Source organism: Miniopterus schreibersii, assembly GCF_964146895.1.
Source record: "Miniopterus schreibersii genome assembly, chromosome: 16".
Taxonomy (NCBI): domain Eukaryota; kingdom Metazoa; phylum Chordata; class Mammalia; order Chiroptera; family Miniopteridae; genus Miniopterus; species Miniopterus schreibersii.
In genome coordinates, this window is record NC_138116.1 from 21,659,809 (window position 1) to 21,685,743 (window position 25,935).

The 25,935-nt window shown below is 57.5% G+C and overlaps 2 protein-coding genes across 4 annotated transcripts in view; one reads left to right on the forward strand and one right to left on the reverse strand.

Annotated features, from left to right (window-relative positions):
• Positions 1-17,588, forward strand: part of RARA (retinoic acid receptor alpha) — a 43,834-nt gene extending 26,246 nt beyond the window's left edge. For 2 of the 3 annotated variants that reach the window (XM_081161233.1, XM_081161232.1), the window contains exons 3-9: positions 8,708-8,856; positions 10,176-10,317; positions 12,350-12,510; positions 12,787-12,963; positions 14,275-14,479; positions 15,211-15,369; positions 16,040-17,588. In XM_081161233.1, the coding sequence (XP_081017359.1) occupies positions 8,708-8,856; positions 10,176-10,317; positions 12,350-12,510; positions 12,787-12,963; positions 14,275-14,479; positions 15,211-15,369; positions 16,040-16,257 (1,211 nt within the window). In that variant the 3' untranslated portion in view covers positions 16,258-17,588. Of the gene's footprint in view, positions 1-3,020; positions 3,518-8,707; positions 8,857-10,175; positions 10,318-12,349; positions 12,511-12,786; positions 12,964-14,274; positions 14,480-15,210; positions 15,370-16,039 lie in introns of those variants that run through there. The other variant, XM_081161234.1, reaches the window with a different exon arrangement.
• Positions 17,589-22,538: 4,950 nt separating this feature from the next.
• Positions 22,539-25,071, reverse strand: GJD3 (gap junction protein delta 3). The gene is made up of 2 exons (XM_081162359.1): positions 24,380-25,071; positions 22,539-23,630 (listed from the first exon to the last, which is right to left on the reverse strand). Exon 2 carries the CDS (start codon positions 23,624-23,626, stop codon positions 22,736-22,738), a length of 891 nt encoding a protein of 296 aa, XP_081018485.1. The 5' UTR covers positions 23,627-23,630; positions 24,380-25,071; the 3' UTR covers positions 22,539-22,735.
• Between the last annotated feature and the right edge of the window lie 864 nt (positions 25,072-25,935).

Consider the following 25,935-nt stretch of genomic DNA (forward strand, 5'->3'; position numbering starts at 1 on the left):
CCAACTTCTCCCCTTCTCCAGCTCCAGAAATCCTATCCAGCCTTCAAGGAACATCTTGAATCCAGCCTCTTTCCAGACACCTTCAGAGGTGTCCCCCATAACTTGCTGCTCCTTCTCCCTCCTTTGAATGTCTGTGGGTCCTGTTTTTTTCTCTTTCAACACTCATCTCTACCATGAAGTGACTTCTCCCCATCTAGTTCCTGCTATGAGCTGTAATCATTTAGGAGATGTTTCCCCTATCCCCAGGTTTTTGACAGCAGGGGCAGCCTCAGACCCCTTAGTACCTCACAGCTGTGAACAGAGCCTAGCACATAACTGGTGCTCAGGAGCTACATCATTTGGGAAGAAAGATATCAAGGGCTGTGGAAGCATCTGCCTTCTTCCCCAGCAGTCTCATCCAGTGCCAAGGCTTGCATTCATGCCCCAGACCCCAGCATTCCATCTGCAGCTCCACACCCACCTGCCCCCCAGCCCAGTAGACTTCTCTACTTTTTAGCCTCAGGAACTTTGCTGTTGCACAAGCCACACAGGAGTCCTCTTTGCTATCTCCTTTCCTAGCCCCACCCCTTGATTCTACTCTCAAAAAGTTTCAAGAATCTACCTTCCTCTGTCAGCACTTCCAGTTTCCTAGACTGCACTACCCTCGTGCTGCAGTAGCTTCTGGTTTCTCTTGCCCTCCTACAATCCATTCTTCACACACCTGTGAGAAAGATCTTATAATGCTGTAACTCAGAACTTGCCTCTCCTCTGCCTGGAATTTTCCTGTGGGTTCTCCTTGCATTTAGGATAAAATCCAAGTCTAATTGAAGCCAACAAGCTCACCTGGTCTGGCCTCAGCCCACCTCTCCAGCCTGGTCTTGTGCTCCTTTTCCTCTTGAATTTTATGCTCTATCTACCCTAGTCCTCTGTCAGTTCCTTGAATGAACTCACCAACTTCTGTAACCCCAGGACCTTTGCACAGGCTCTTTTTCTTACGGGATTGCACTCCTTCCTACTCTTTGCCTGACTAATTAGGTCTCTGCTTTGAGGTCCTTCCTCAGTCAATATCTACATTAATTCTTCAAAGCACACTATACTTGTATCATAATACCAGTTATCACAGTTTGCTATACACACACATATAATCACAAATATTTGCTTAATGGCTGTCGCTCCATAAGATCTGCAAGGGCAGGCTGACCAGAGTATCCACATGGAGGTGCTCAAAAAATACATTTTTCTTTCTTTCTTTTTAAAATCCTCACCTAAGCATATTTTTTCCGTTGTTCTTCAGAGGGGGGCTGGTGGTGGAGAGAGAAACATCGATGTAAAAGAGACACATCAATTGGTTGCCTCCCTCACGCAACCTGACCCAGCCGGGGATTGAGCCTGCAACCAGAATCAAACCCAGGACCCTTCAGTCCTCCAGGCCCACGCTCTAGCCACTGAACTAGCCAGCGAGGGCCATTTTTATTTCTTGAATTGGCCTGGCATGGCAGAGTATGGTTCAAATACTCTGCCCTTTATTAGCAGTGTGATCTTGGACAACCCACCTAGCCTTGCTGTAAAATAGGAATAAATGCCCACTTGCCTCTCGGAGTGGCTGTGAGGATTAAATGACAATATACGTACGTTAAGAACCTAGTTTCTAGAAGACTATCCTTGGGAAGCATGTAAATTCCTATCCCCTTTTGGGATGAGGGAGCTCTGCCACAGGGTCAGAGGGAGTCATGGGATACCCTCTCCTCCAGGAGCAGCCCCTTTCACGGACCTACCCAACCTAGGCCTTTCTCCCAATGAACAGGCATCCGGAGGGCTTCCAGGAGGAAATGGTCAGCTGTAAGGCACCAGCCCATCCTTTGATCTCTCCAGGGCTGGACTGTGCGGTGGGGTAGACAGATCCTGGCTCAGCGGCTGGGAGGCACACTGGGCGGTGCTTTGCTCACCGGAAGCACGCAGAGCGTCGGGAGCAGAGCCTCGGCTGCTTGCATTTGTGTCCAAGCACCCACACTGCCGGGTAGGGTTCCGGCGGCGGGCGGGCGGCCAGTCACACATGATGTCACAGACAATGACACAAGCCGGGTGTCTCAATCCTACACAGCGCCTGAGCTGCACAGTGTCACGCCCGGGGTACCCGGCACGCCGCGTCTGTGGCGCTAACACTTGACCACACGCACCCCAGCCCTTCGCTTCCCGCCGCCACTCTCCGCGCGTCGTGGGGAGCTGGCCCAGCCCGGCGGGCAGGGGGCCGGGCAGGCGAGCCCCACGGGCGGGCTGGCGAGCGGGTGATGTCACGGGCAGCGGTGGGTGGGTCACCCGGAGGTGAGGCGCCGCCAGGCGAGTTCAGCGAGAGTTCAGCCGCATTGCATTAGGCAAATGAGGCCCAGACTGGGTGGTGGGGGGGGTGTTAGGGGAGGACACCGGGACCACCCCCCTCCACCCCGCACCAACACCTCCCCCGCCGTGGCTGCGCTGGTTCGGGGACTGACCGAGCCTCGGGGGAGGCTGGGAGCCGGAACTGGGATGGGGGAGACGCCCGCCCCTCTTCCGTCCTCACCTCTGCGCGGAGCCCCCTCCTCTCCCCGCGCCCGGCCTCCGTCTGCACTCGGCGTACTCCTCCTCTAGGCGTTTTCCTTTCTGTCCCTTCTCTCCTCCCCCTTCCCAGGCTCCCCCTACTCTCCCATCCACGTCCCGCCTCTCGGTTTCAGTCCCGGCGTGGCTCCCGCAGCAGCCCGACCCTCCGGGAAAGGGTTAAGCCGAGGGGCGGTGCCTGGACGGGACGGGGCGGAGGAAAGGGGGTGGGGCCGCAGGGGAAGGGGCGCTCGGGCTGGGGGTAGGGGGCTGCGGCGCGCCCCTCCGGAGCCCCAGCGACTGGCCCGGCGGAGGCGGGGCCGCGCGGGGTCCCCACCCCCACCCGGTGTCCTCGCGGGGGAGAAGCCCGGGAGCCCCGGCGGGGAGGAGGAAGTGCTCGGCGAGCCCCCGCCTCCCGTGCCGATCCCGCCCCCGCCCGGCGCACTTGGGGAGCCGCGGGACTCTGCCGCGAACACCATGAGGCTCGAGACGGGAGCCCCCTCGAGGTGAAGCCGCTGAGTTCCCAGGCTCGGCCTGGCGTTCCCGGGGCCAGTCGAGGGACACCCCCCCAGCGTCCTCCAGCACACTCAACTTCCCCGCTTTTCACCTGGAACTGGCGGAGCGGCGGGCCGACTTGAACGCGGGACTTCGGCTACGGGCGGCCCCCGCGCCCGGGCCGCCAGTCGGGGCGGGGGACGTGCCCCGCGCCCCCAGCTGCTCTCCTGGGATGGCGCCGTCAGCTGAGTGAGGGAGACCACTCTCAGGACTTCCCCGCCTGGACTTCTTGTCTTTGCGGAGATGTACGAGAGTGTGGAAGTGGGGGGGCTTACCCCCACCCCCAACCCCTTCCTGGTGGTGGATTTTTATAACCAGAACCGGGCCTGTTTGCTCCCGGAGAAGGGACTCCCCGCCCCCGGTCCCTACTCCACCCCGCTCCGGACCTCGCTTTGGAAAGGCTCAAACCACTGTAGGTACCTGCCGCCCTCTCCCATTGTAAGGGGTGCGGGTGGGCAGTGGGTCTCCCGCTCCTCGGGAGGGGGGAGCCTGGGCGCGTGGTGGGGGCTTGTCTCTCCCCTTTACTTTCCCTTGTCTCTTGCTGAAATCCTGGTGCCTTTGCTGGACAATTCAATGCCCATAGTAACCCCAGGCACTGTTTCTGTTATATCAGGGCTAAGGAACTTTGGGGGTTCCTCCCTTCAGGAAACATTTGTTCATTTATCATTCCACTCCGTGGAGGGGAAATGAAGCCCCTTGTCTCACTTTATATCTTCTTGCTTGGAATCCAATAGCTTCTCAGCAGAGTGGTCCTTTCTCCCACCCTGGAGGGTGAGGTAAAGGTCCCATTTGTGGGCTTGTCTGCCCTGAAGGGGAGAGGAGGGGCCTCCTCCCCAGATCCCACCCAGCCCTTGTGTCCTTAGAGTGGGTGTCAGGGAAGCACTGAATGTCTTTGGTGTTGGCAGTGCGGTGTGGCAGGAGGGGGCAACTTCATCAGACACCCCTCTGCCATCCTAAGTGACCCATCTTGGGGAGGGGTGCCTGTCCATCTGAGTGTAGTCCTGGCTCTGGACACTTGGCTGGCATCTTTGAGGCTTCTGTCCCAGGAATGAAGGGGAGAGCTGCTCTGGTGGGAAGAATCTTCCTCCCCTAATCCTAACCCGGTTTGTTCTCTGGGGAATGAGTGTGTGTTTTGTGGGTCTGGGGCTACTCTGGAAACGAATACATCCCTTCCCAACCCAGCCATGTCCTTTTGTTACCCTGTGTTCACTTGGGGATAGGGACAGGTACTGGACTATCCCTTCTTAAGAGGGGTGCTGATGAGAACCCTGGAGTCCTGGCAGCCTGCTCACCTCCTCCTCACTGTCTCCTGTCTGGGTTCAGGCTCCTCCAGTAGGGAGGGGCTCTGTGCACTGAGGGAGCTGTGAGTGCCTGGGGTGCACTTCTGGGTGTGTTCATACCCAGCTGTGTGATGTAGTGTACCTGGGTGGGAGAGAGCTGGCACTTTGCTGCGGGGTTATTGTTAAAAGGTTCAGGGTTTCTTCCCCACTCCCTTCAGGGCTCAACTCTCCCAGGAGCTTCTCCCATCCTCCTGAACCTGCTGTCTCCCTCCTGCCTGCAAGAGAGGAGGCGTGGAGTGGGTCTCTGGGGGCCTGGCAGATTAGAGAGGGTTGAAGGGCAACCCCCAGCCCCTTTGCTCTAGGAGAGAGACTGAGAGACACCCCACCTCTGCCCCTCCCAGAGCCACCTTAACCCCAGCCTTTGCTTTTGTCTGGTCCCCTGACCTTTTTTTGGGAGGGAGGCGGGGTGCAGATTGGCTGGGGGAGGCTGCAGACTGCAGACTGTGGGAGGGACAGAGGTGTGAGCATGGATTGACTTTGGCAAAAAACAGAGAGGTGAGAGGTATGACACCAGAACCCTTCTTCCCATCCTCCCAGCGCTGGAGGAAGGTGTGTCGTTCCCCCCCCCCCCCCAGTTGGATAATTGGGGCAGAGCTGCCAGGGTTACCTCCTCTACCACCTTGGCTGCCTTTTCCAGAGGACTGTGGGTAAAGCAGGGATGGAAGACCTTGGGCTCTAGCCACTCTCTTCCTTTGCCTGCGGGGGCAGCTCAGCTCTTCCTGGTCCCAACCGAAGGGAGAAGAGCAGGATTGTGGAGTCCAGCAGTCTGAGGGTTTGCTGAAGCGGGCGATGGGGAAGTGGAGGCCTGTCTCCCACACCCTGTCTGGGGTGGGGTAGAGCTCCAGGCCTGGGCCCTTGGTCTGTAGTCCCTGTAGGTATATGTATGTTGGTGGGTTGTCGGTGGGCTCAGCCCCAAAGCTGTGAGCTGGGGGAGGGATGTTCTGAGGCACTGGAAATACTTGGAGGCTGGAAGTGGCGACCAGACCCTGTCTAGAGTACAGGAGGTCACTACCACTACCTTGATGTGTGTGGAGGTCCTCTGGTGACAGGAGCCTTCCAGCCCCTTCACACTGAGTTCTCCACTCCCTCCTGCCTCCTCCACCAAAGGTGGGAAGAGACAGCGGGCCCGCTTTGAGAGGAGACCTTCTCAGTCCTGCAGGGTCCTGGGGATGTTGCCACCCTCCCCAGAGCTCCAGTTTGGGGGCACTAGAGGACAAGGGGTACACAGGATGTGGTTCCGCATCTGTCCCCACCAATCTCTGCTGCTCACGCCTCCGCCCGCTCCCAGACGTCCAAGAATGTGAAGCACGTGGCCCCGTACTGGGGGGTGGGGGATAGATGCTTATCGGTGGCCACTGGGCTAGGGGCCTTCTTATGTGGAGCTGCACCCGAGCCCCCTCCCCCAAGGAGGAAGGGCAGTACCGAGGGCCCTGCGCCCCCTTCCCATCCCTCCGCAGGGGCTGCAAGGGGAGCTGCAGAGGAGCGGGCGCCAGCTGGATTGGGAGGGGAGCCGCTGGCTGGGGGCCCGGCTGATTTCCTCCTGATCTCCTCCAGGAAACCGGCCCCTTGAGCGAGCCTGCGAACGGCTCTGGGGCGTGGGGAATCCGGAGCGCTCCGCGCCTCCTGTCCGCCCGGAGGGGAGAGGGGGAGGGGCCCCCTGGCAGCGCTGGCGGAGGGGACACGGGCTTTCTGGGCCCGTGCCAGCCCTGCGCTGGGCGCTGGAACTTTGAGCTGAGAAGGTGTGGTGCTTCTCCAGCCTAGTCTTTCTACAGGAAGAGGAGAGATTTGTGGGCTGGGGCCTCTGGGGAGGGAGGTGAGCGGGGAAGGGCCAGGCCAGGCCAGCTCTAACCCCACGGGTTGTTTGGGCAGACTTAGAGCTGTGTCCTTAACTCTTGCAGAGGCTGTGAGGGTCCCAGAGTGCCCCATGCCTTCCCAGGCTACTGGCTGGAGGCCTGAGGAGGTGGGCACTGGGCCCACACTCTGGGTTCAAAGGGCACTCTTGGAAACTGCAGCTCACCTGGGTGACAGGTGGGATGTGCTGGAGGTGAGAATATAGACCATGTTATAGCCTCAGAGGTGGCCAGCTTGCTGCCTGGTGGGTGGAAAGGCCTCCTCACCCAGCCCAAACTGTAACCCCCCACAGTGGGTCATTTTCCCTATCCTACCAAAAAACAATTTTAAAAAGCACACTCTTTCAGTTCCATAAACGCCCTTCGGACTTTGCCTGAGCTCCAAATTTCTACAGACCTTTGTCCCACTAGTTTGACTCTGACCTTACAGCTGTCTGTTCCTCATCCTGGTATCCTGTGTGTCTCCCCATGCCCCACCTCCCTTCCTCCACCCACTTTGTACCCAGAAGCTCCCCCTGTCCTTTCTTCCCCTCCAGTCTGGTCCATTTTAGAGGTGGGGCCTTGGGGAGGCTGGCCCAGGGCAAGGAGCTGCTGGGGAGGGGAGGCAGGTCATCCTCTGCTTGTTGGAACACTGACTGGGATTCTAGGCCACAGCCCCCCCACACCCCTGTGCCCTTGACACCCCCCCACACCAGTCTGGATTGTCTATTGTTACTCCTTTTACGTCTTGGAAAAAGTTAGCACAACAAAGGGCTCCTTTGTAGCTTACCCCTCTGCCTCCTGGCCTCACCCAGGCCCCCCAACCCTGCCCCCCACCCCAGCAGCTGTTCTCAGGCCTCTTGCCTGTCTGATTTGCTTGTCTGGCCTCTGGGAGACAGAGGTGGGGGAAAACCAGGCCAGGGCAGTTTGGTGTTGGGGTGAGGGCTGGGAGGCAAGGTCAGTGAAGAGTCTGTGGACTGGTGGAGGTATGGGCATCCACTATTCCTTTGCTGTGGGCTGGTCTCTGGGCAGGCATGGGATGTGGGACCACAGCAGTGCTGGTCAGCCAGGCTGACAAGGGAAGTGGTGCCCAGGCCCTACTAAGAGCCAGGAAAGCTCTGCCACGGTTGTTGGCCTGGTTCCCTGTCATCAACTGCCTGGCAGTCTGTGGTGTGTCTGCAGGTAAGGGGGGAGAGTGGTAGCATGCAGCCAGCCCCCAGTGTCCAGGTGCTGCTTTTCTCTGTGTCTGGACCTTGGGACCATGTGACTCATGCTATAAGGTGCTTGGACCAGGAGCTCTGAGCCCTTTCGAATGCCCAAACCCAGTGTGCTGGAGTTTGGAGTGTGGGAGGAGTTAGGGATCTATCTACTGGCGAGGCATCCTTGGCGCCCCTCATCTTTGGACCAGTGGACTTGGCGAGGGCCTCAGGAGAATGCTGGGTGGTCCCTTGGGAATCTGGGATGGCCTTGGTCACAGTTCTCCATCTAGCACAATTTACCTCCAGCTGCCCAGGCTTTAGGCACAGACAGCCCCCACCCAGCTCAGCCCTGTTCTGCCTGGGGTGATGGGCATGGGGCCAGGCACTGGGGAGGGTTTGGCTAGTGAGGGTTGCCCTGGTGGCTGGGTCAGCCCTCCTGGCTGCCCTATTGGAGCTCAATAACAGGAGGGGAGGGGGTAGTAACCCGGACATAGTATTGAGGCCAGACAGACAGAGCATTGATGGGAACAGACCCCCATTGTCATGCTGCTCCCCCCAGACTGGGCACCCAGAGCAAGGGGCTTCCGGGGCCCATAGGGACTCCTCTCCCTGTTTCCAGTAGGGGGTTCCCTGCTTATCAGGGAGTCTCCGCCTGCTTTGCCCTAACATTTGCAACTTTTCTTTGCTAGCTGTGCCTTGAGTCCCTGGCCAGGGGATTGTTTGGGTGGAGGAGGGGCTGTGGCTGCTGTCAGAGAGGAGAGGGGGGAGCGGAAGCCAGCTGAGGGGGTGGGGGAGTGGCCGGCTTCGAATATCCTGTTGACCCCAGTTTCCTCTGCTCCTAGCTTATGCCCTCTTCCCTCCCTCCTCATAGGCCTTAACTCCTTCCTCACTGGGGAGATGCCGACCCCCACCCCCACTGCCCAGGTATAGCCATATCCACATACAAATGTGATGGTTTATCATCTGATCTTTCTGGGTTTGAAGGTGGAGTCCTAGGGAAGTAGATAGGAGTGTTGGGGTGCTGATGGCTTCATTGGCAGCCTCATTCCCCCCCAAGTCTGGCTGGGGAGTCCCAGCATTCCTGAGACTGTGGTCCTGCCCCTGAGTTTGAATCCTGGCAGCAGTGGTGAGGCTGGGAAGGGCTCCTGGGAGAGATCAGGAGGCAGGATGGGTGGGCACGGTATTAAGGATGGCAACCTGGGTCTTTAACCGCCCCTCCCTCTTCTCTCTCTAGCCATTGAGACCCAGAGCAGCAGTTCCGAAGAGATAGTGCCCAGCCCTCCCTCGCCGCCCCCCCTCCCCCGCATCTACAAGCCTTGCTTTGTCTGCCAAGACAAATCCTCAGGCTACCACTATGGAGTCAGCGCCTGTGAGGGCTGCAAGGTGAGTTGAGTCACTGGGAAAGACAGTCCTGATTAGATACATGGAATGTCCCCACTGCTATGTCCTGGGAGTGTGCTGTTGGGGGTACGGGGTGTCCTTGAAGCTGCTGCACTTGTTCCTGTGTGGAAGGTGGCAGCAGCCTTGGAGGAGAGGAAGCCTGCAATAGAACCCCCCATAGATGAGCAGGGGTCTCCCAAACCAAAGAGGTCCCTTCCTGCCTGAGCTCCTTTCCTGTCTCCATCCTCCAGCTGGCAGGGCGTACTCCTGCTCTGCCACGGCTGCCCAGGTTGCCATGGTGAGCTGGCTGCTGACTGGCTCTTGGCTGGGTACCCAGGAGGCCTGCCCCCAGTGGCCCTGCCTGAACCTCCCCATGGCAGCCTGGCAGGAGGCAGTTAGGAGCAGGCGCCTTGCCTTGGCCTCTCCTTCACATGCTCAAGCTGTGGGCTCCTCAGTGTCTGGCTGGGTTTCCCTGTGCCCACATTAGGCTCCAGGGTACAAATGTGGTTGCCACCTTCCCAGTGGCTGTGGGCATGGCTTCTCCTCATCTCCAAGGGCCTGAGCCTCTATACCTGTGTCTTCTCGAGATTGGGGCTCGGAAGCTGTACAGTTTTGGGGCTCAGGGCTCCAGACTGCCTCTCAGCCTGGAGTTGCTGTTTCAGGTGTGGGGCCAAGATCAAGGGCAAAGCAGAAGGCCCAAGGGTGTGTGTGCCTGCCTGTCCTGTCTGGTTGTTCCCTGTCTGTCCGGGATCTTGTCAGTCTGTCTCTGGTTAGCCTGTGTGTGGAGCCCCTAACCAGCCATGGTTCACCTGTGATCAGTCTTTGCACACCTCCCTGGTTGGCGAACATGTGTCTTGCTGCTCGTTCCTGAGAGTGTGTGAGTCTCCATCCCTCCTGCCCGCCCGCCTGTGTGTGTCCCTCCAAGGCCTCTTCCTGCTGGGCTTCTCCTCCTGTGCTCTGAGCCCGGGGCTGTGGGTTCCAGAGCTCTGCCCCTCTCCTATGTAGCCCCATCTTTCCCTTTTCCTGACTCACTAGCAGTCCTGACGTCCTTTCCCCAAGGAAAGAGGCAGCAAGGGCCTGTGGGTGTGGGTTGTGGGAAGATCTCTGCCTACCCACAGTGTAGAGGCAGGTACTGGAGTTCTTTTAGGGGTATCCTTGTAGGTGAGCCATTCTCCCACCTTATCTGTCCTGTTCAGGTAGGTGATGGCCAAAGGCTTAGGGGCAGCAGCGACCTGGCCTTCTGTACCCCTGGCTGAGGCCACAGGCTGGTATGGCTCTCACTGTGGGTGTGGCTGATCTGACTCCCTCCCCTCCATACTCAGGGCTTCTTCCGCCGCAGCATCCAGAAGAACATGGTGTATACATGTCACAGGGACAAGAACTGCATCATCAACAAGGTGACCCGCAACCGCTGCCAGTACTGTCGGCTGCAGAAGTGCTTCGAAGTGGGCATGTCCAAAGAGTGTGAGTGCCAGGGGCCTGGGGCAGGGCCATACTCTAGGCGGGGCCTGTGCTGCTCCTAAAGGCCAGGGGAATGGGGGGTGGGGGGTGGGAGTGGTGGATGTGTATGTAGGGATGTGAACTTGCATAACCGTGGTATGGTGTGTGAGCTCATGCTTAAGGCTGGTTTGTGTATAGCTGCAAGGACCTATCTGTGCATCTAGCTGACTGTGTGTCCATGTGCAGACAGCCGTTCTTGTTTGCACGTTGCTAGCTGTGTGTGCTTGTGTATCTGCTACAGGCCAGTTGGCTTCCAGGCCCTGCTTGGCTTTGGGGCAGGGTTCAGAAACATCCCCAAGTCCCTTTGGATTGTGTATCTTAGGGAAGTACCCACACTGAGGGGTGCCGTTTGGGGGGGGGTGTGTGTGTGTGTACGTGTGTGTGTCTTGGGGATGTGTGGCTGGCACAGGGATCTAAAAGCCATTGTCCTGTGGTGGAGCCTGCGCCCTGGAGTCAGAAGAGAGAATTGGGACTTATCAGATCCTAGGGAGACGGGGGTTTCCAGTTTGGGCTCAGCTGAGGCTGGATGGAGGGAGGAGGGAGGGCTGGACAGGGAGACCCTCTTGTGTTGAATCATGGGTGTTGCTGTGGTGACCAGTGATTGATGATGTCAGAGATAAATGACGCTGACAGACGCCTCCTTGTCTGCGTGGCCGTTGCCATGGAGCCTGAGCCTTGAGGGATGGGGTGGGGGAGGGGGCTGCAGGACCCTCGAGCCCTTTGTAGGTTGGGCAGTGTAAGAAGAAAGTGGGGTAGGGGTGCGGGGAGACCAAAGAGCCCCAGACAGGAGAGGAGGGGTCCTGCATCATCCTGCCACCTCCTGCCACAGGAGGCAGGGGCTGCCTTGTTAGGAACCCAGGAAGTGGCGGCTCCATGCTGCATAATGGGTGACAACTTGGGACCCTCAGGGCCCAGCACTTCCTCCTCTCTCTGCTTCTGCCACCTTCCACTCCCAGAGCTTTTCATCGCAGAAGGACCAGGGTGGGGACCCCCTCTACCTCCCACCGCCATCTCCCCTTTTCCCTCCCTCCTCGCTGGCTGCTCTGTGCCCTGGAGCTGAGCAGCTGCCATTTCAATAGAATTAAAGCTTCCGAATGATAAACGTCTTGTCACAGCTGCAATTTTCTCTTCCCAAATTATCCCCCCACTCTCCCTCTCCCTTCTCTCCCTTGCACTTTATTGAATTTGCAGAATCGACATGAGTGATCTCCAAATTATGCCAGCTCCCCCCCCAACCTACTGCCCCCTCCTGGGGCCCCAGCCCCCACCCTCTCTTCCTCCAGCGTCAGCAGCCGCCACCACTGGCCCTGTGAGTGATTGTGTGTCTGGGATAATCGGCTGGTAACGACCCCATCGCTTCTTTAAAGCCGAGTGGTGTGTGCGGCTCAGCGCCCCTGGTGATTTGTCAGCTCCCCCAGCTAATGGGCCGAGAGATTCTCCCATCCGGCCCCCCACTCTCAGGCTGGGGAGCCCTACACCTCCCCTGCCCGAGGAGAGGAGCTGCTTCCTCCCCGAGCCAGTCCCAGGGACCCCCAGGGAGACTGCTGCCAGGAGGGCTGGGGGCCAGTGGAGGCTGCTTGCTCTTCCTGGAAGCAGAGGGAGTGGGGGGCAGGGAGGCAGAACATGAAGGTGGGACAGTCTCTCACTTGCTTTCAGACTAGGACCCCACGTTCCAGAGTGTGTGCTGGAGTAGGGGCGAGGGAGTATGGGCACCGTGGGCTGGTGCTATGGCCCTAGCGTCCTGACATAGGACGTGGTGTGTGGGTCACGTGGGCACGGAGGGGTGGACCGTGAGTTGATACCTTGTCTGCCTGCGTACTCGTATGTACGTGCAATTGTGTGTGTGCACATGGTTGTGTGCATCCCCGCGTGTGTGCCCGCTGGTGGCGACTTCCTCAGCCAGTGGCTCTGGTGGGGGAGCTCGGGCTGGGGATGGATGGGCCCGGGGTGGACGCTCCTGCGCCTGCTCTCTGACCGCTGGCCTCTGTCCCCACAGCTGTGAGGAACGATCGCAACAAGAAGAAGAAGGAGGCGCCCAAGCCCGAGTGCTCCGAGGGCCACACGCTGACGCCAGAGGTGGGGGAGCTCATCGAGAAGGTGCGCAAAGCGCACCAGGAGACCTTCCCTGCCCTCTGCCAGCTGGGCAAGTACACTACGGTACGGCTTCCCCTGGCCTGATGGGCGGTGGGGTGCGCCCCGTGCCCCGGGCCCAGGATGGCCCCTCGCAGGGTTCTCCGGCCAGGCCGGCTCCTCCTCACCCTGGCCAGGCTTCCACGCCCTCCCTTCCCCTCTTCTCCTTCCTCCTGCTTCCTCCTCTCAAGGAGCTCTCAGGAAGTGAAGGCCAGGTTTGGGGCAGGCCTGTGGGGGCTGGTGGAGCCAGGCCAAGAAGGGCTGCCATGAGGAGAAGGCCCTCACTCTCCCCCGTCCTCTCAGAACAACAGCTCAGAACAACGTGTCTCTCTGGACATCGACCTCTGGGACAAGTTCAGTGAACTCTCCACCAAGTGCATCATTAAGACTGTGGAGTTCGCCAAGCAACTGCCTGGCTTCACCACTCTCACCATTGCTGACCAGATCACCCTTCTCAAGGCTGCCTGCCTGGACATCCTGGTGAGGGTCTGCACCCTGCCCTCCTGGGCACTGCCCCATGTCCTTGGAGGATGTCCTGCCACTCAAATAACCACCTTGCTAAACATCCATCTCAAATGGACCTGTCCAAATGCCCCACCCACCCAAATATCTACCCTTCCTCTCCCCCATGTGTCCATTTGTCTACTTGTCTACCTGTCTCCCTGGCCACTTAGCTACTCTGCACCTGGATGTACACTAGTTCATCTGCTCACCTGCTCACACATTCATCCACCCTCACCCCATCTTTCTATTAAGCCTTCCATCCAACCAGCCATCTTCCGATCTGTTTAGTCGGTAATAAAGATTCACCTGGGACCCTGTGTGGCCAGGCCTTGAGCTGAGTGTCAGTAACAGAGATATGAACACAACCCTATCCCCTGTCTTGAAAGCCTTCTGGTTTTGGAGGTGACAGATCTATAAACAGAGGTTGCAAACTGTGATAAGTGCTGGGGAGGTGAGGAAGGGCTGTCCTCCCTCCATGCAGATGAGAGGGCCACAACTGCCAGGGAAGTTGGTCAGAGGAGATGGCATCTAGGGGTATAGAAAGGGCATGAGAGAGGGCATCCCTAACTTAGGACAGGATGCGAAAGGTCTGCTACTGGGAGTCCAGCTGGAGTCAGAGGGGTGAGCTGGGCTGGAGGCAGGATTGGGGGTAGGGGGGACTGCCAAAGCCTCCATTGACAAAGACTCTCCTCCCTGTCATTCATCCTGACTGGCTCAGCCCTCTCGGCCACCTCTAGGGTGGGGAGCCTGGGGTGTGACTTCCTGGTAGGAGTGGGCAGGTGCAGAGTATGCCATCTCTAAGGCTGCCTGTTGCCCACCCCATGCCCTGTATATGAGGCAGGATTAGGGTTTGACACAGTTGAGGCTGATGTACATTTATTGAGCTCCTGTCCTGGCAGCTGTGAACATAAATTCACTATGATTCTTGCCTAGAAATTCTAGTTTCTAGAGAATTCTAAACTCTGCATGGAGACAGGAGGCTGACCTTGGACCAGACCAGTGCAGAAGCCACTTGCCATGTGTGGCTATTTAAATTGAAATTGAAATTAAACTCAATTCAGTTCCTCAGTTGCACTCCCTGTGGTTTAAGTGTTCGATGGCCGCACTCTGGCTGGTGGCTACTGCACTGGATGGTGCAGACTTAGACCGTTTTCATTATTGTAGAAGATTCTATCAGGCTACACTGGTCTGGCTGCCTGCCAGGTGGTTCTGTGGGGATGGATACTGGTGCTGGAAGTGCTGGGGGGATGGGCTGAGTCCCTAAACTTGTGCCTCCTCTGCACCCAGATCTTGAGGATCTGCACGAGGTACACACCCGAGCAGGACACAATGACCTTCTCGGACGGGCTGACCCTGAACCGAACCCAGATGCACAACGCCGGCTTTGGCCCCCTCACAGACCTGGTCTTCGCTTTTGCCAACCAGCTGCTGCCCCTGGAGATGGATGATGCTGAGACTGGGCTGCTCAGCGCCATCTGCCTCATCTGTGGAGGTGGGCAGGGGGCTTGGGTCCAGGCCCAGGGTGGTGGTGAAGCCTTTCACTAGGATGTCCAGAGACCATCAGATCAGAAAGGAACCTTGGCCCCTGTCAGATCCTGTTCAGAGGGAGAAACTGAGTCCCATAGGGGTAGGGTCTGATCTGTGGCCCCACAGCAAAGGTGTGGAGTGGAGACCTGAACTCTGGTTCCCCACCTGGTCAGACCACCCAGGTTCAAATCCTGGCCAGCTTTGACCTTCTCTGAGCCTCATTTCTGTAAAATGAGGCAATAATGGTCACTACCTCATAAAGTTGATGGGCCGATAAAGGTGGTCATTAATAAATAGGGCACAGTGTGCCCAGAGTGTGCAACACAGTAAGCATTGGCTGCTGTTACTATTATTGTTGAGTTCTACAATATTGTGCTGGTGTCTACAATGGGTGGGAGCGAGAGACCTGCCTGGGCATCTTCCCTCTGCTTGAGGCTGGCACTGCTCGTGTTTAGGAGTCCCATGCCCATGAACTGGGCTGTCAGGGCTGGCTTTGGGCAACCCGGTCCTCGGCTCCTCTGCTTGCATTTAAGAGCCTGTATCAAAGCTCACAGACTCCCTCCACTGCCCTGTGTGGAGAGGCCCCAGGAATTTGTGGCCTGGGCAGGCGCACCCCCCAGTGGCCAAGGGTGGGAGCGCAGCGGTGGTCCTAGCTTGGCCTGGGCGGCTGCTCAGGGGGCACCTCTGCTTCCTCAGATCGGCAGGACCTGGAGCAACCAGACAGGGTGGACATGCTGCAGGAGCCGCTGCTTGAGGCGCTGAAGGTCTATGTGCGGAAACGGAGGCCCAGCCGGCCCCACATGTTCCCCAAGATGCTCATGAAGATCACAGACCTTCGAAGCATCAGTGCTAAGGGTGAGGCTCCCACACCTGGAGGGAGGCCCCTGTGCCTGCCAAGGCTGGGCCCCAACAGCTGGCCCAGGATCCAGGCCAGGGCCCCACATCTCAGCCAATACACAGTGTCTCTGTGCCCAGGGCGATACCCCATTCATCAGGACCCAAATTGTCCCTATCTGTGTCTAGGCCACATCCCCCAGGGACTATACCATGCCCAGGTGACCTCCTGCCTGAGCTCTAAGGTGGCAGTGTCACCTTTGTTTCATGGTTAAGGGCCTGGCTCTGGAGACAGATGGTATGGGTGTGTGTCCTTGAACAGGTCACTGAACAGCTCTGAAGCCATCTGAGGAGTGAGGACAATGATGGTGTTGACAGAGTTGTTTGAGGTGTCAGCAGGAGAAGCCATAGTACACAGCATATAGGAAGGGCCCAGTGTCAAACAAGGTGGTCTGACCCCAGAGCCTGAGTTCAGAACCACTTTCCCCGCCACACCTTGGACTTGGGAACTGAAGAGAGCTGCGTGTGTCAAAGAGCAGGGCCCTGAGTTCAGTGCGTGGTGGGTGCTGAGATTGGAAGTATTGATCGCCCACCCACTGAACCCTTCCTCCTGGAGCTGTGCTTGCTCGCAGTGCTTGCAGGGCTGTGGGAGTGGGGGTGTGTGTTCACCTCTTCCTCTCCTTTCCTGCAGGGGCTGAGCGGGTGATCACGCTGAAGATGGAGATCCCAGGCTCCATGCCACCTCTCATCCAGGAAATGCTGGAGAACTCAGAGGGCCTGGACACTCTGAGCGGACAGGCGGGGAGTGGGGGACGGGATGGGAGTGGCCTGGCTCCCCCACCTCGAAGCTGTAGCCCCAGCCTCAGCCCCAGCTCAAACAGAAGTAGCCCGGCCACCCACTCCCCGTGACCGCCTGCACCCCATGGACACAGTCCTTGCCCCTCGCCTGGCTTCTCTCTGCCTTTCTACCAACCATGCAACCCCAGCCAGCCCTGCCCCCTACCTGTCTTCCTTCCTGGAACAGGAGGGAGGAGGCAGCGACTCTTTGGACAGAGGCCCGGGTGCTGTGGACTGTTACTCTGGGACCTGGGTTGACATCAGGGGCAAGGTCATGAACTGAGTGAGGACCCCTGGTCCTGGGTCTCCGGATGGGGCCTGGGGGCCTCGTGTTCATCAAGACACCCCTCCGCCCACCTCGCCACATCTTCATCACCAGCAAATGCCAGGACCTGGCCCTTCCATCCTCAGAACTTGCAAGCCATTGCCCCCCGGTTGGGGAACCCCCCTTGGTGATAGAGGGGGTGGGCCAGGGGTGGGGGGTTCCTCCTGTACATACTCTGCCATACCAACCCCCAGGTATTATCGCTGGTTTTGTTTTTATTTTAATTTTTTTTGGTTTTGATTTTTTTAATAAGAATTTTCATTTTAAGCACATTTATACTGAAGGAATCTGTGCTGTGTATTGGGGGGAGCTGGATCCAGAACTGGAGAGGGGTGGGTCCTGGGGGTGGGCAGTGGCTCAAAGGGAATCCCACTCTCTCTCCATGTCCCTGTGTCCCCATGGCCCTCTCCCCAGCCTTTTTCTCCTCAGTTTTCTCTTTAAAACTGTGAAATACTAACTTTCTGAGGCCTGCCCTCCCCTCCTCTGTGTTGGGGAAGCAGCCAGCCCCCTTCTCCCTCTGCCTAACCACTGGGTGTGGACAGTTTGCAGCAGCCCCTAGAAGGAGGGCGCCCACCACCAGAGATGGGTCAGGGCCAAACAAGGGGGCCCTCAGAACATACACTTGTGTGTTTCTCAGCCCTGTGTCCTTGGCTGAGCTGCTCCCCCAGTCAGGGCCCCCATGATCTAAGCCCTCCCACCCCCACTGTGAAGGGGCTGGCCAAGGGGTCTGAGCTGTCCCTGCCCCCCAGCCTCACAGCCACCAGCACCACCCACAGGGCCCCCAGACACACACACACATACACACACACAGGCTGACAGACACTTGGCCTGAGTTCCTCCATTTCCCTGGCCTGGCCCCCAACCTCCACCTCACACCCGTGCTCCCTCCTTACCCCGCAGGACGGGCTTAAGGGGGTACCCTTCCCTCATCCCCTGTACCCCTGGGCTGGGGGAGCTGGCTCTGCCCTGCCCCCCTTGCCCCAGGGTTGGGTCTCATCCTCCAGAGCCCGCTGGTGCACCTGTTACTGTTGGACTTTCCACTGAAATCTGGATAAAGAATAAAGTTATATTTATTCTACACATGCCTCAGCCTTGCTGCCTGACCCGCCTTCTCTCAGCATCTGGGCAGGGGGCTGGGGCCGGGGTGTCAGATATGAGCACTGGGGCCTCTTATTGTGCTGCTGTCTTTGAGACCCTGTGGCAGGAGACAGGCCTGCTCTTGGGAAGCCCTTGGTCGGTGTCAGGGAGCCCCAGTCTGGAGATGGGGAAGGGAGAGGGGGAGAAACTGCCCCCAATCTGAGGGAGGAAGCCTTCATAGTTCCTAGCCCTTGGGAAGTCAGAGGTTGGATCTGGAGGTCATTTAATAGAGTTCTATTTTTATTATTCTTTTTTAATCCTCACCTGAGGATATTTTTTCCATTGGTTTTTAGAAAGGGCAGAAGGGAGGGAGAGAGAGAGAGAGAAACATCAATGTAAGACATCAATTGGTTGCATCCTGCATGAGCCCCAACTGGGCCCTTGACTGGAATCGAACCCCAGACCCTTGGGTGCAGGGGCCAATGCTTTAACCACTGAGACACACCAGCCAGGGCAAGGAGTTCTGTTTTTAGAGTGAACACAGACTTGACCTTCACAGCAGGGTGGTAGTTGGCATGGGGGCCTGGATCAAGGGCTCATGGCAATCTTAACACAGGAGTGGGAGAGAAGCTTAGGAGGCCAGCCTGCCATCCCTCTGCCTCCAAGAGGACTGTCCTGCCCTCTGCCAACCCCTAAGGTTGCTCCGTGAGCAGGAAGCATAGACGGCAGGTTGCAGGAGAACCTGGATGCTCCTGGCTGAGAGGACTGAGTGTGGCAGTTCTCAAGGGTCCTCAGAGACTAATTCTTCCCACCCCTCACCCTATACGTCAAGGCTCAGAGAGGGCAGTGCCCTTGTCCAGGCTCACACAGCAAGTCGCAGATGCGGGACCAGTACTCAGGGCTCCCACCTCTCAGCCAGGGCTCTTTCCTGGAGCTCTGATGTCCTGAAAGAAGCGCCACACACCGAGGTCTGGGGGGTCTGGGGAGGTGGCAGTAGAAGCTATGTTTGGGAAGAGCTGGCATGGCGCTGGGCGGGAAGGGGTTTCTTCCACTGGGGTCTGCCTGCCATTTCACCATCAGCCACAAGGTGGCGGCAGCTCCTCGCTTATCTCATCACCTGGCCCTGGCTGGAGCCGGGGCGCAGACAGAGGCTCTGTTCCTCTCATTTTTCTCGCGCTCTGTGAATCTGAAATGAAATTTAACACAACATACCTACACAGTATGCTATCACACTGCATTGTAAAGGAGAAATGAAGGAAAAGTACTATGAATTTCAATATGTAAATGCTTGGGAACAACCACATGGCAGAAATGACAATAGTCCCGTTTGCTTCTGTTTTTAATGAACACATTTGGATTGAAAAGGTCAGAAGCTATTGTGTACATGAAGCGCAGGGAAGTTAACGAGTATGGTCGGGTGTTGAAATAAAAACTGACAGTGTATAACAAACCCATGAAAAAAAATCCCCAAACGAAACCCTTAATGGCCTATATGTAAAACAGTGAGGTTTTCACTATGTAAATGTTCAGTGGAACATTCTAAAGTCAAGTGTGACAATTCTTTAGCGTGTGAGAACCTCTTGGCATTCTCATCCCTGCCCACTAAGGGCCAACAGGGTCCCCCTCATGTGATGACTAGAGCTGTGGCACCTACATTTACAAAGTGCCCCCTTCGGGGTAGTACCTTTGCTGCTGGGACCCCCCAGAGCCTGAGGTTGCCCGCAATGGCTCACAGTTCATGGCTGCTGAGCAGTTTCTCAGCCATGGCCCAGGTGACATTTTGTGCCTGGGAATTCTTTATTGAGGGGACTTCTAAGCATTGTAGGACGTTTAGCAGCATCTCTGGCCTTTGCCCATGAGAAGCTAGTTGCACCTTCCCCCCAGCTGTGACTACTAAATATGTCTGCAGACTTTGTCAAGTGTCCCCCTGTTGAGAAGCACTGCTGCGGAGTCTGGTCCTTGAGGGCTGACATGTGCTCTGTGTGGTGCCACGCTCTGTCATTCCTGAGGGAGAATTGACCCAAGGATGGTGACTGGGATACAACTTGGGAAGGACAGCGACAGGGTCTTGCTTGGGCATATAGGAGCCCAGGGAAGAGAAATTTAACCGGGCCTGGAACAGGACTAGGAAGGCTTCCTGGAAGAGGTGCCCCCCTCCCAGCTAAAGCTCTAAAGGGAAGAGTTAGTCAGGTGGGTTGCAGAAGTAATAAATAGCTTCATGTGATTAAAAACTATCTCCAGCTCTGTGTTTTTAACAATTTTCAGTTTTTGGTTGGAATGGTGGAACAGATGAGGCTGTAGAGGTTGGAACAGATCAGGTCAAAGCCAGTTGAGGAGCTGGACTTGATCCTGAGGTGATGGGAGTGAAGGATCTTAAGCCAGCAAGGGAGGTGTTCAGATTGGAATTGCAGGGGGCAGGAGTAGAGGCTGTGGGAGTACTTTGGGCTGACCCTGGGGAGCTTCTGAAGGGGTGGAGAAGAGTGGAAGAGGGGAGAAAATGCTCAGATGGTAATAAGGGTGGACCAGGTTATTGATGGGATGGGGAAGGTGGGCAGTGGACAGGCTACAGCAACAGTGGGTGCAGGTGGCTTGGGTGCGTGAAGACACCAGCAACTGAGAGAACTAAGGATGCTGAGGTTGCATTTGAGGTGCTGGTTACCCCTGCCTTCCCTGTCCCTTGCTCCACTCCAGCCACACTGGCCTCCTTACTGGCCTCCAACACCCCCAGCATATTCCTGAGCCTCGGGGCCTTTGCACGTGCCACTCCCTCCAACTGGAATGCTCTTCCTGGAGACAGCTTCATGGTTAGGCCCTAGCTACACTCTGCTACAGTGTCACTCCTCAAGGATGTCTCTTTCTCTCCCCTTACTCTTACTTCGACCTGCTGTATATTCTATACTTATTACCTGCTTTCCCCACCAGAATGTAAGCTCCATGAGGGTGGGTTTTGTCCACCACTGTAGCCCAACATCTGGATCTGCTCTGTTCAATATAGCAGCCACTAGCCACATGTGGCAACTGAGTCTTGACATGTGGCTGGTCCAAACTGAGATGGGCTCCAAGTGCAAAATACACACAAGATTACAAAGGCAGTGCAAAGCAAAGAATATAAAATATCTCCTTAATATATTTTTTATATTGATGATGTGCTGAAATATTTTGGATATATTGTGTTCAAGAAAATATATTGCTAATTTCACCTTTTTCCTTTTTAATGTGGCAAGTGGAAAATTTGAAATTACACATCCTATTTCTATAGGGCAGTGCTGATCTCGAACACTGCCTAGCCTATAGTTAAGTGCTCAACAAAAATTTGTTGAAGGGGTACATCTGGAAAACAACTGGGCATTTAGGTTTGAGTTTGTGTGGAGGGGTCCAGGCTGCAGACAGAGAGATAGTGTCTATTATCAGAGAGATAGCGACACACGTGGTGAGTGTGGATTAGCACTCGGGCCTTGGGGACACCTTCAGTTCCTCATCCAACACAAATTTACTAAGCACCTCCTATGGGCAGAGAGGAGAGCACGATGCCATCCAGCAGAAGTGCTCTGCCTGGGGAAGCACAGGTACCCCGGAGCATCTAGCTCTGACTGGGGGGGGGGGCAGCAGGGAAAGCATCTATTTTCTTCCCAAGTGAGACCAAAAGGCTGGTAGGCATTAGCTAGAGATGGGAAAGGGTGGCTGCAGAGAGGGAGGCTGCTTCAGGCAGAGGTATGGCACGTTCAAACAGTTGGAAGCAAAACTGGTCACTGTGCTTGGTAGGAAGAGAAACTTCCATATGGACTGGAGCATGGAAACCAGGGGAAGCCAGAGCGATGGGGCCTGAGAAGCAGGGCCAGTGGGGGGGGGGGCAGAGCAGGGCTTCAGGAGCTTTCTTCAGGTGCTGGACTTACTCTGAGAGCAGGGGAGCCTGCAGGGCAGTAATAGGGGGCTATTTAGGGAGGCCCCTCCGACTGCTGTGTGGAGTTCAGGCAGGAGAGCCGAGGAGGAGGCATTAAGGACAGAGAGGGGAGGGGAGGGCCAGGGATGTAGGAGAAAATCAGCCAGAGTGGGTCATAGCAGCCTGCTCAGCACGGTCTGACGGAGCCCGGGGCGCAGTCAGATGGTGGCCCCTTGATGTCACTTAGGTCCTGGGTGATCTTATGGAGAGCAGCCCCACTGGGGCAGTAAAGGAGAAAGACAGGTGGAGGACAGGAGGCAGCCTGTCCACAGCTCTTTGTATTTCTCCAGGAGAGAAGAGCATGGTGGCTGCAGGGCCAGGACGTTTTGCGGCAGATTCCTTCCGAGTATGGAAGGGACTGAACCATGCATATGAACTGGGGGAAAGAGCAGCAGGGTGAGGACAGTGCAGCTAGAAGCAGAGTCTTGTCCTCTGACCCACTGCTCAACCCCTGGCAGGGCCCACCTGTGGACGGTGCTCACAAGCCCTACCCGCCAGAGGGAGGCCTGCTCAGGGTGCAGGGCGCCTCCCTCCCCTCCCTTCCTGTGTGGGCTCCATCAGGAGGGGAGACCTTCCTGTGGTGCCCTTGCAGGTAGGGAGGGAGCCACTGTGGCTGCTGCTGGCACTGATCCTGGCCACCCACACAGTGCCTATCAGAGATCCCCCCCCCACAGAGCTCACACAGGGCACACACATGTCCACACAGGCTGTATATGTGCGTACACACGTGCACACAGAGCTCACACAGGATGACATACATGCACACACAAAAGGATTCACAGAGATTTCACATGCGCACACGCACACGCCTCCCCTGTATATATGTGTACATGTGTGCACATACACAGAGAGCCCACCCAGTCTGCACAAGGCCTCGGGATGCTGGTGTCTCAGTTGATTTTGTCCCCAGTAAAGCAACCAGGTGACCACCTGAACCTCCACTTTCCCCTCGGCTCTGCTCCCGCCGCCCGCTTTCTCTCAGCCCCCGCCCTCCCCGACTGCCTTCCTTTCCGCCGGGCTCAAGGCATCTGGACCTGCCTCAGTCCACTCTGCGTCCCCGCGGGCTGGGCGCACGAAGCACGTGCGACGGAAGGCTGGCCCGCGGGCCACTCCCCCGCGTGTCTCCTGCAGAAGCCACTTCTTGCCCCTGCGGTAAGGGCTGCGGCGGCGGGGACCGGCCTCTGACTCCAACCTCCGCCTGAGGACTCCTAGATGGCCAGGTCCTGGCGCACGGTGGCCAGAGACACCTTGCTGCGGCCGCTGCCGCCCTCGCTGCCGCCGGCGGGCGCCCGGTGCGCGTAGGCGGGCGGGGCGTAGGGGTCGGGGTCGGGGTCGGGCCCGGCCCGCCGGGGGGGCAGGGCTGGCGGCGGCGGCAGGAGCAGCTTCTGGGCCTCCTCGTGCGCTCCGTTGCAGCGGTTGTCGCGCTCGGCCGCTTGGCGCGGGCGGCCCTTCCAGAGCAGGTGGCCCAGCTCGGCCACGCTGAGCAGCGCCGAGAGCAGCCCCACGGCGAAGTAGAAGACCACGAAGACGGTCTTCTCGGTGGGCCGGCTCACGAAGCAGTCCACCGTGTGCGGGCAGGGCGGGCCGCTGCACGCGAAGTGCGGGGCCACGCGGAAGCCGTAGAGCAGCGTCTGCCCGGCCAGGAAGGCCAGCTCGGCCAGCAGGCGCAGCGCCACGCTCAGCAGGTAGCAGCGGCGCGCGCGGCGGGCGCGCAGGGCGCAGGGCGGGCACGCGCCCTCGGGGAGCCCCCGCGCGCACGGCCGCCCCTTCTCCGCGGCCGCGCCGCCCGGCTCCTTGCTCGCCTGGTGCATGGAGTAGATGACGAACAGCACGGGCGGCGCGGAGAGGAGCAGGATGTGGAAGAGCCAGAAGCGGTAGTGGGACACCGGGAAGGCGCGGTCGTAGCAGGTCTGGCGACAGCCGGGCTGCAGCGTGTTGCACACGAACTCCTCCTGCTCGTCCTCGAACACCGCGCCGCCCACCGTGGCCAGCACCAGGATGCGGAAGATCAGCATGACCACCAGCCACAGGCGGCCCACCAGCGGCGACTGCAGCTGCACGGCGTCCAGGAGCGAGCTGAGGAAGGCCCACTCCCCCATGGCGCTGGGGGCGAAGGGCGGGGGTCAGAGGCCCGCGGTCAGGGCCCCCACCCAGCCACCGCGCCCCCCGGGGTGGGGTCAGTTAGATCTCTAACTTCAGAGTGAGTCTGGGGTCAGCTAGGTCTTCGTTTGGCAGGATTTTGCGGGAACAAAGGAGTTAGCAAGGGGGCAGGGGCGGGGGCGGGTTCTGTGATTCTCAGCTATGGGCGTCCATGTCCCTGGGCCGATGGGTGCTGGGGAGAAGCCGCACCCTTCAACCTGACACCCGTGGGCCTGCTTGGTTGGACCTTATGCTCCTCCAGAGCCTGGATTCGTAGGAGGGGAACTTGGAGATCATCAGGGCCGCCCCGACTGCATTTGTTAGAAGCAGCAACCAGTTGTGCCCTATGCGCTCCAGGCTGCTTTCCATGGGTGAGAGTGGTGCCTCGAACCCAGGACTCTAGACCCAACTTGGTACCCCTGGGAGAGGCCAGAGGGACCCCACCTCTTTCTTTCTTTGCCCTTTTTACTGCAGTGAATTTCTCTTTGAACTGTGGGGTGACACAAAAGTAGCCCCACTTCCATGACTCTATCAGAATGCTTTGTCCTGGGTGTCCCCTGCCATCCGACCCCAATGAGGCAGGAGTGCGGCCCAGGCCTCTCCCATCTCCTCTCTGGTACCACTCCACTTCCAGTCTCCCACGTCCCCTGAGAGCCTCCTCAACACACACACAGGCCCCTGATGCCCCCAGACCCTCAGTCAGCCCCACTCACCCTGTCGCTGGAGCTGAGGTGTTAGCGCTGAGCGAGAGATCTTGGGAGATGGCTGGGACCTGCTCTTCCTGGTCCCTCTTTCATTTTCCCTTTCAGATTTGGCCGGGATGGATGACAGGACAGGATGACCGAGAGGGGCTAGCTCTCCCCCCTCTCTTAAAGGGACAGGGTGACCCTATTGGCTGGGTCCACCCTTGGGAACAGACGTAGGTCTACGTCCCTTACTGGACTCTGCCAGCACTCCCTCACCCACCCCTATCCGGAAGCCTGTCTCCATCTGGAAATGAAAGGGCGGGGTTAACTAGAGCTGCATCCCTTACTGAGGAAACTTCATGGAAGCCAGTCCCCAAAAGACTCACCCAAACTGGAAGGCCTAGACCCGCTATCAACTGACTATCCTCTTTGAAGGAAGTCTTCAGGGCTGGAGGGAGGTTTGGTGCTGGTGTTGGGGGCACTGGTATTTTAAGAGGCAGTAAACATCTGCTAGCTCTGGTTCCAGCTCCGCCACTGACCTTGGACAAGTCAATGAGCTCTTCTGGGCCAGAGTCTCCTGGCTTGTCAATTGAGGCAACTGGGACAGCCGATACCCCAGTTTCCTTCTACATCCGAATGCTAAGGTCCCAACCATGTTACAGAGAACAGAAAAACACGTCCCCAGAAAAATTTCACACGGAAAACATTTAGGTATCAAGAATGGCTGGCTTTGGTAGTTAGATAAAAGCTTTTACTTCCTTCCTGCTTTCTGTAATGTCCAGACTTACTATCATAAGCATGTTATTTTATAATGTGGAAAAGAGAGAAAGGCTCCCCTCTCCCCAAGGCTCTGAATTGAATCACCTCCTATTGCTCTAGGTGGCAAGAGAAGCTATCCCATAGGGTGACCCTTGGTGACCTGAGCTGCCAGGGAGGGGACACTGCCTTTCTAGTTTGCCCAACCTGCACACCATTCCCCTCCTGCACGGGTGCTCTGGGCCAAACCCTGTGCAGAGCTCACCACACGAATAAGAGGACTTGACAACCTTGGTAGGAGAGAAGCTGAGACTCAAAGGATCTAAGCCACTTGCCCACAGTCACACAGCAAGTAAATAGCAGGTCCCAGCCTCATGCCTGACCCTACTAGTTCTGAGTTCACATTCTCTCTTTTTTTTAAAAAAATGTGTTTTTTTAAAATTGATTTTTAGGGAGAGAGGAAGGGAGAGGGAGAGACAGACAAATCGATCGGCTGTGTCCTGCATGCCCCCTACTGGGGATTGAGCCATGCAATCCCTGCATGTGCCCTGACCGGGAATTGAACCAGAGACCTCTTGGTGCATGGGTTGAAGCTCAACCAGCTAAGCCACACCAGCCATGCCTGAGTTTATACTTTTAAGCCCATCAAGGAACTCCATCCAGCCTGGGTGATTTTCCCAGGGCACAGACACTGGAGATGGGCCATGCCTACCCCTCCCTGAGCAGGAAGGGTGCCAGGACTCACCTGCTCAATGACATTTCCTTTCCCCTTCACCTATGGGGGCCTGTATGGTTTTCCATGTTGACAGGGACCCCCTGGCCTGATT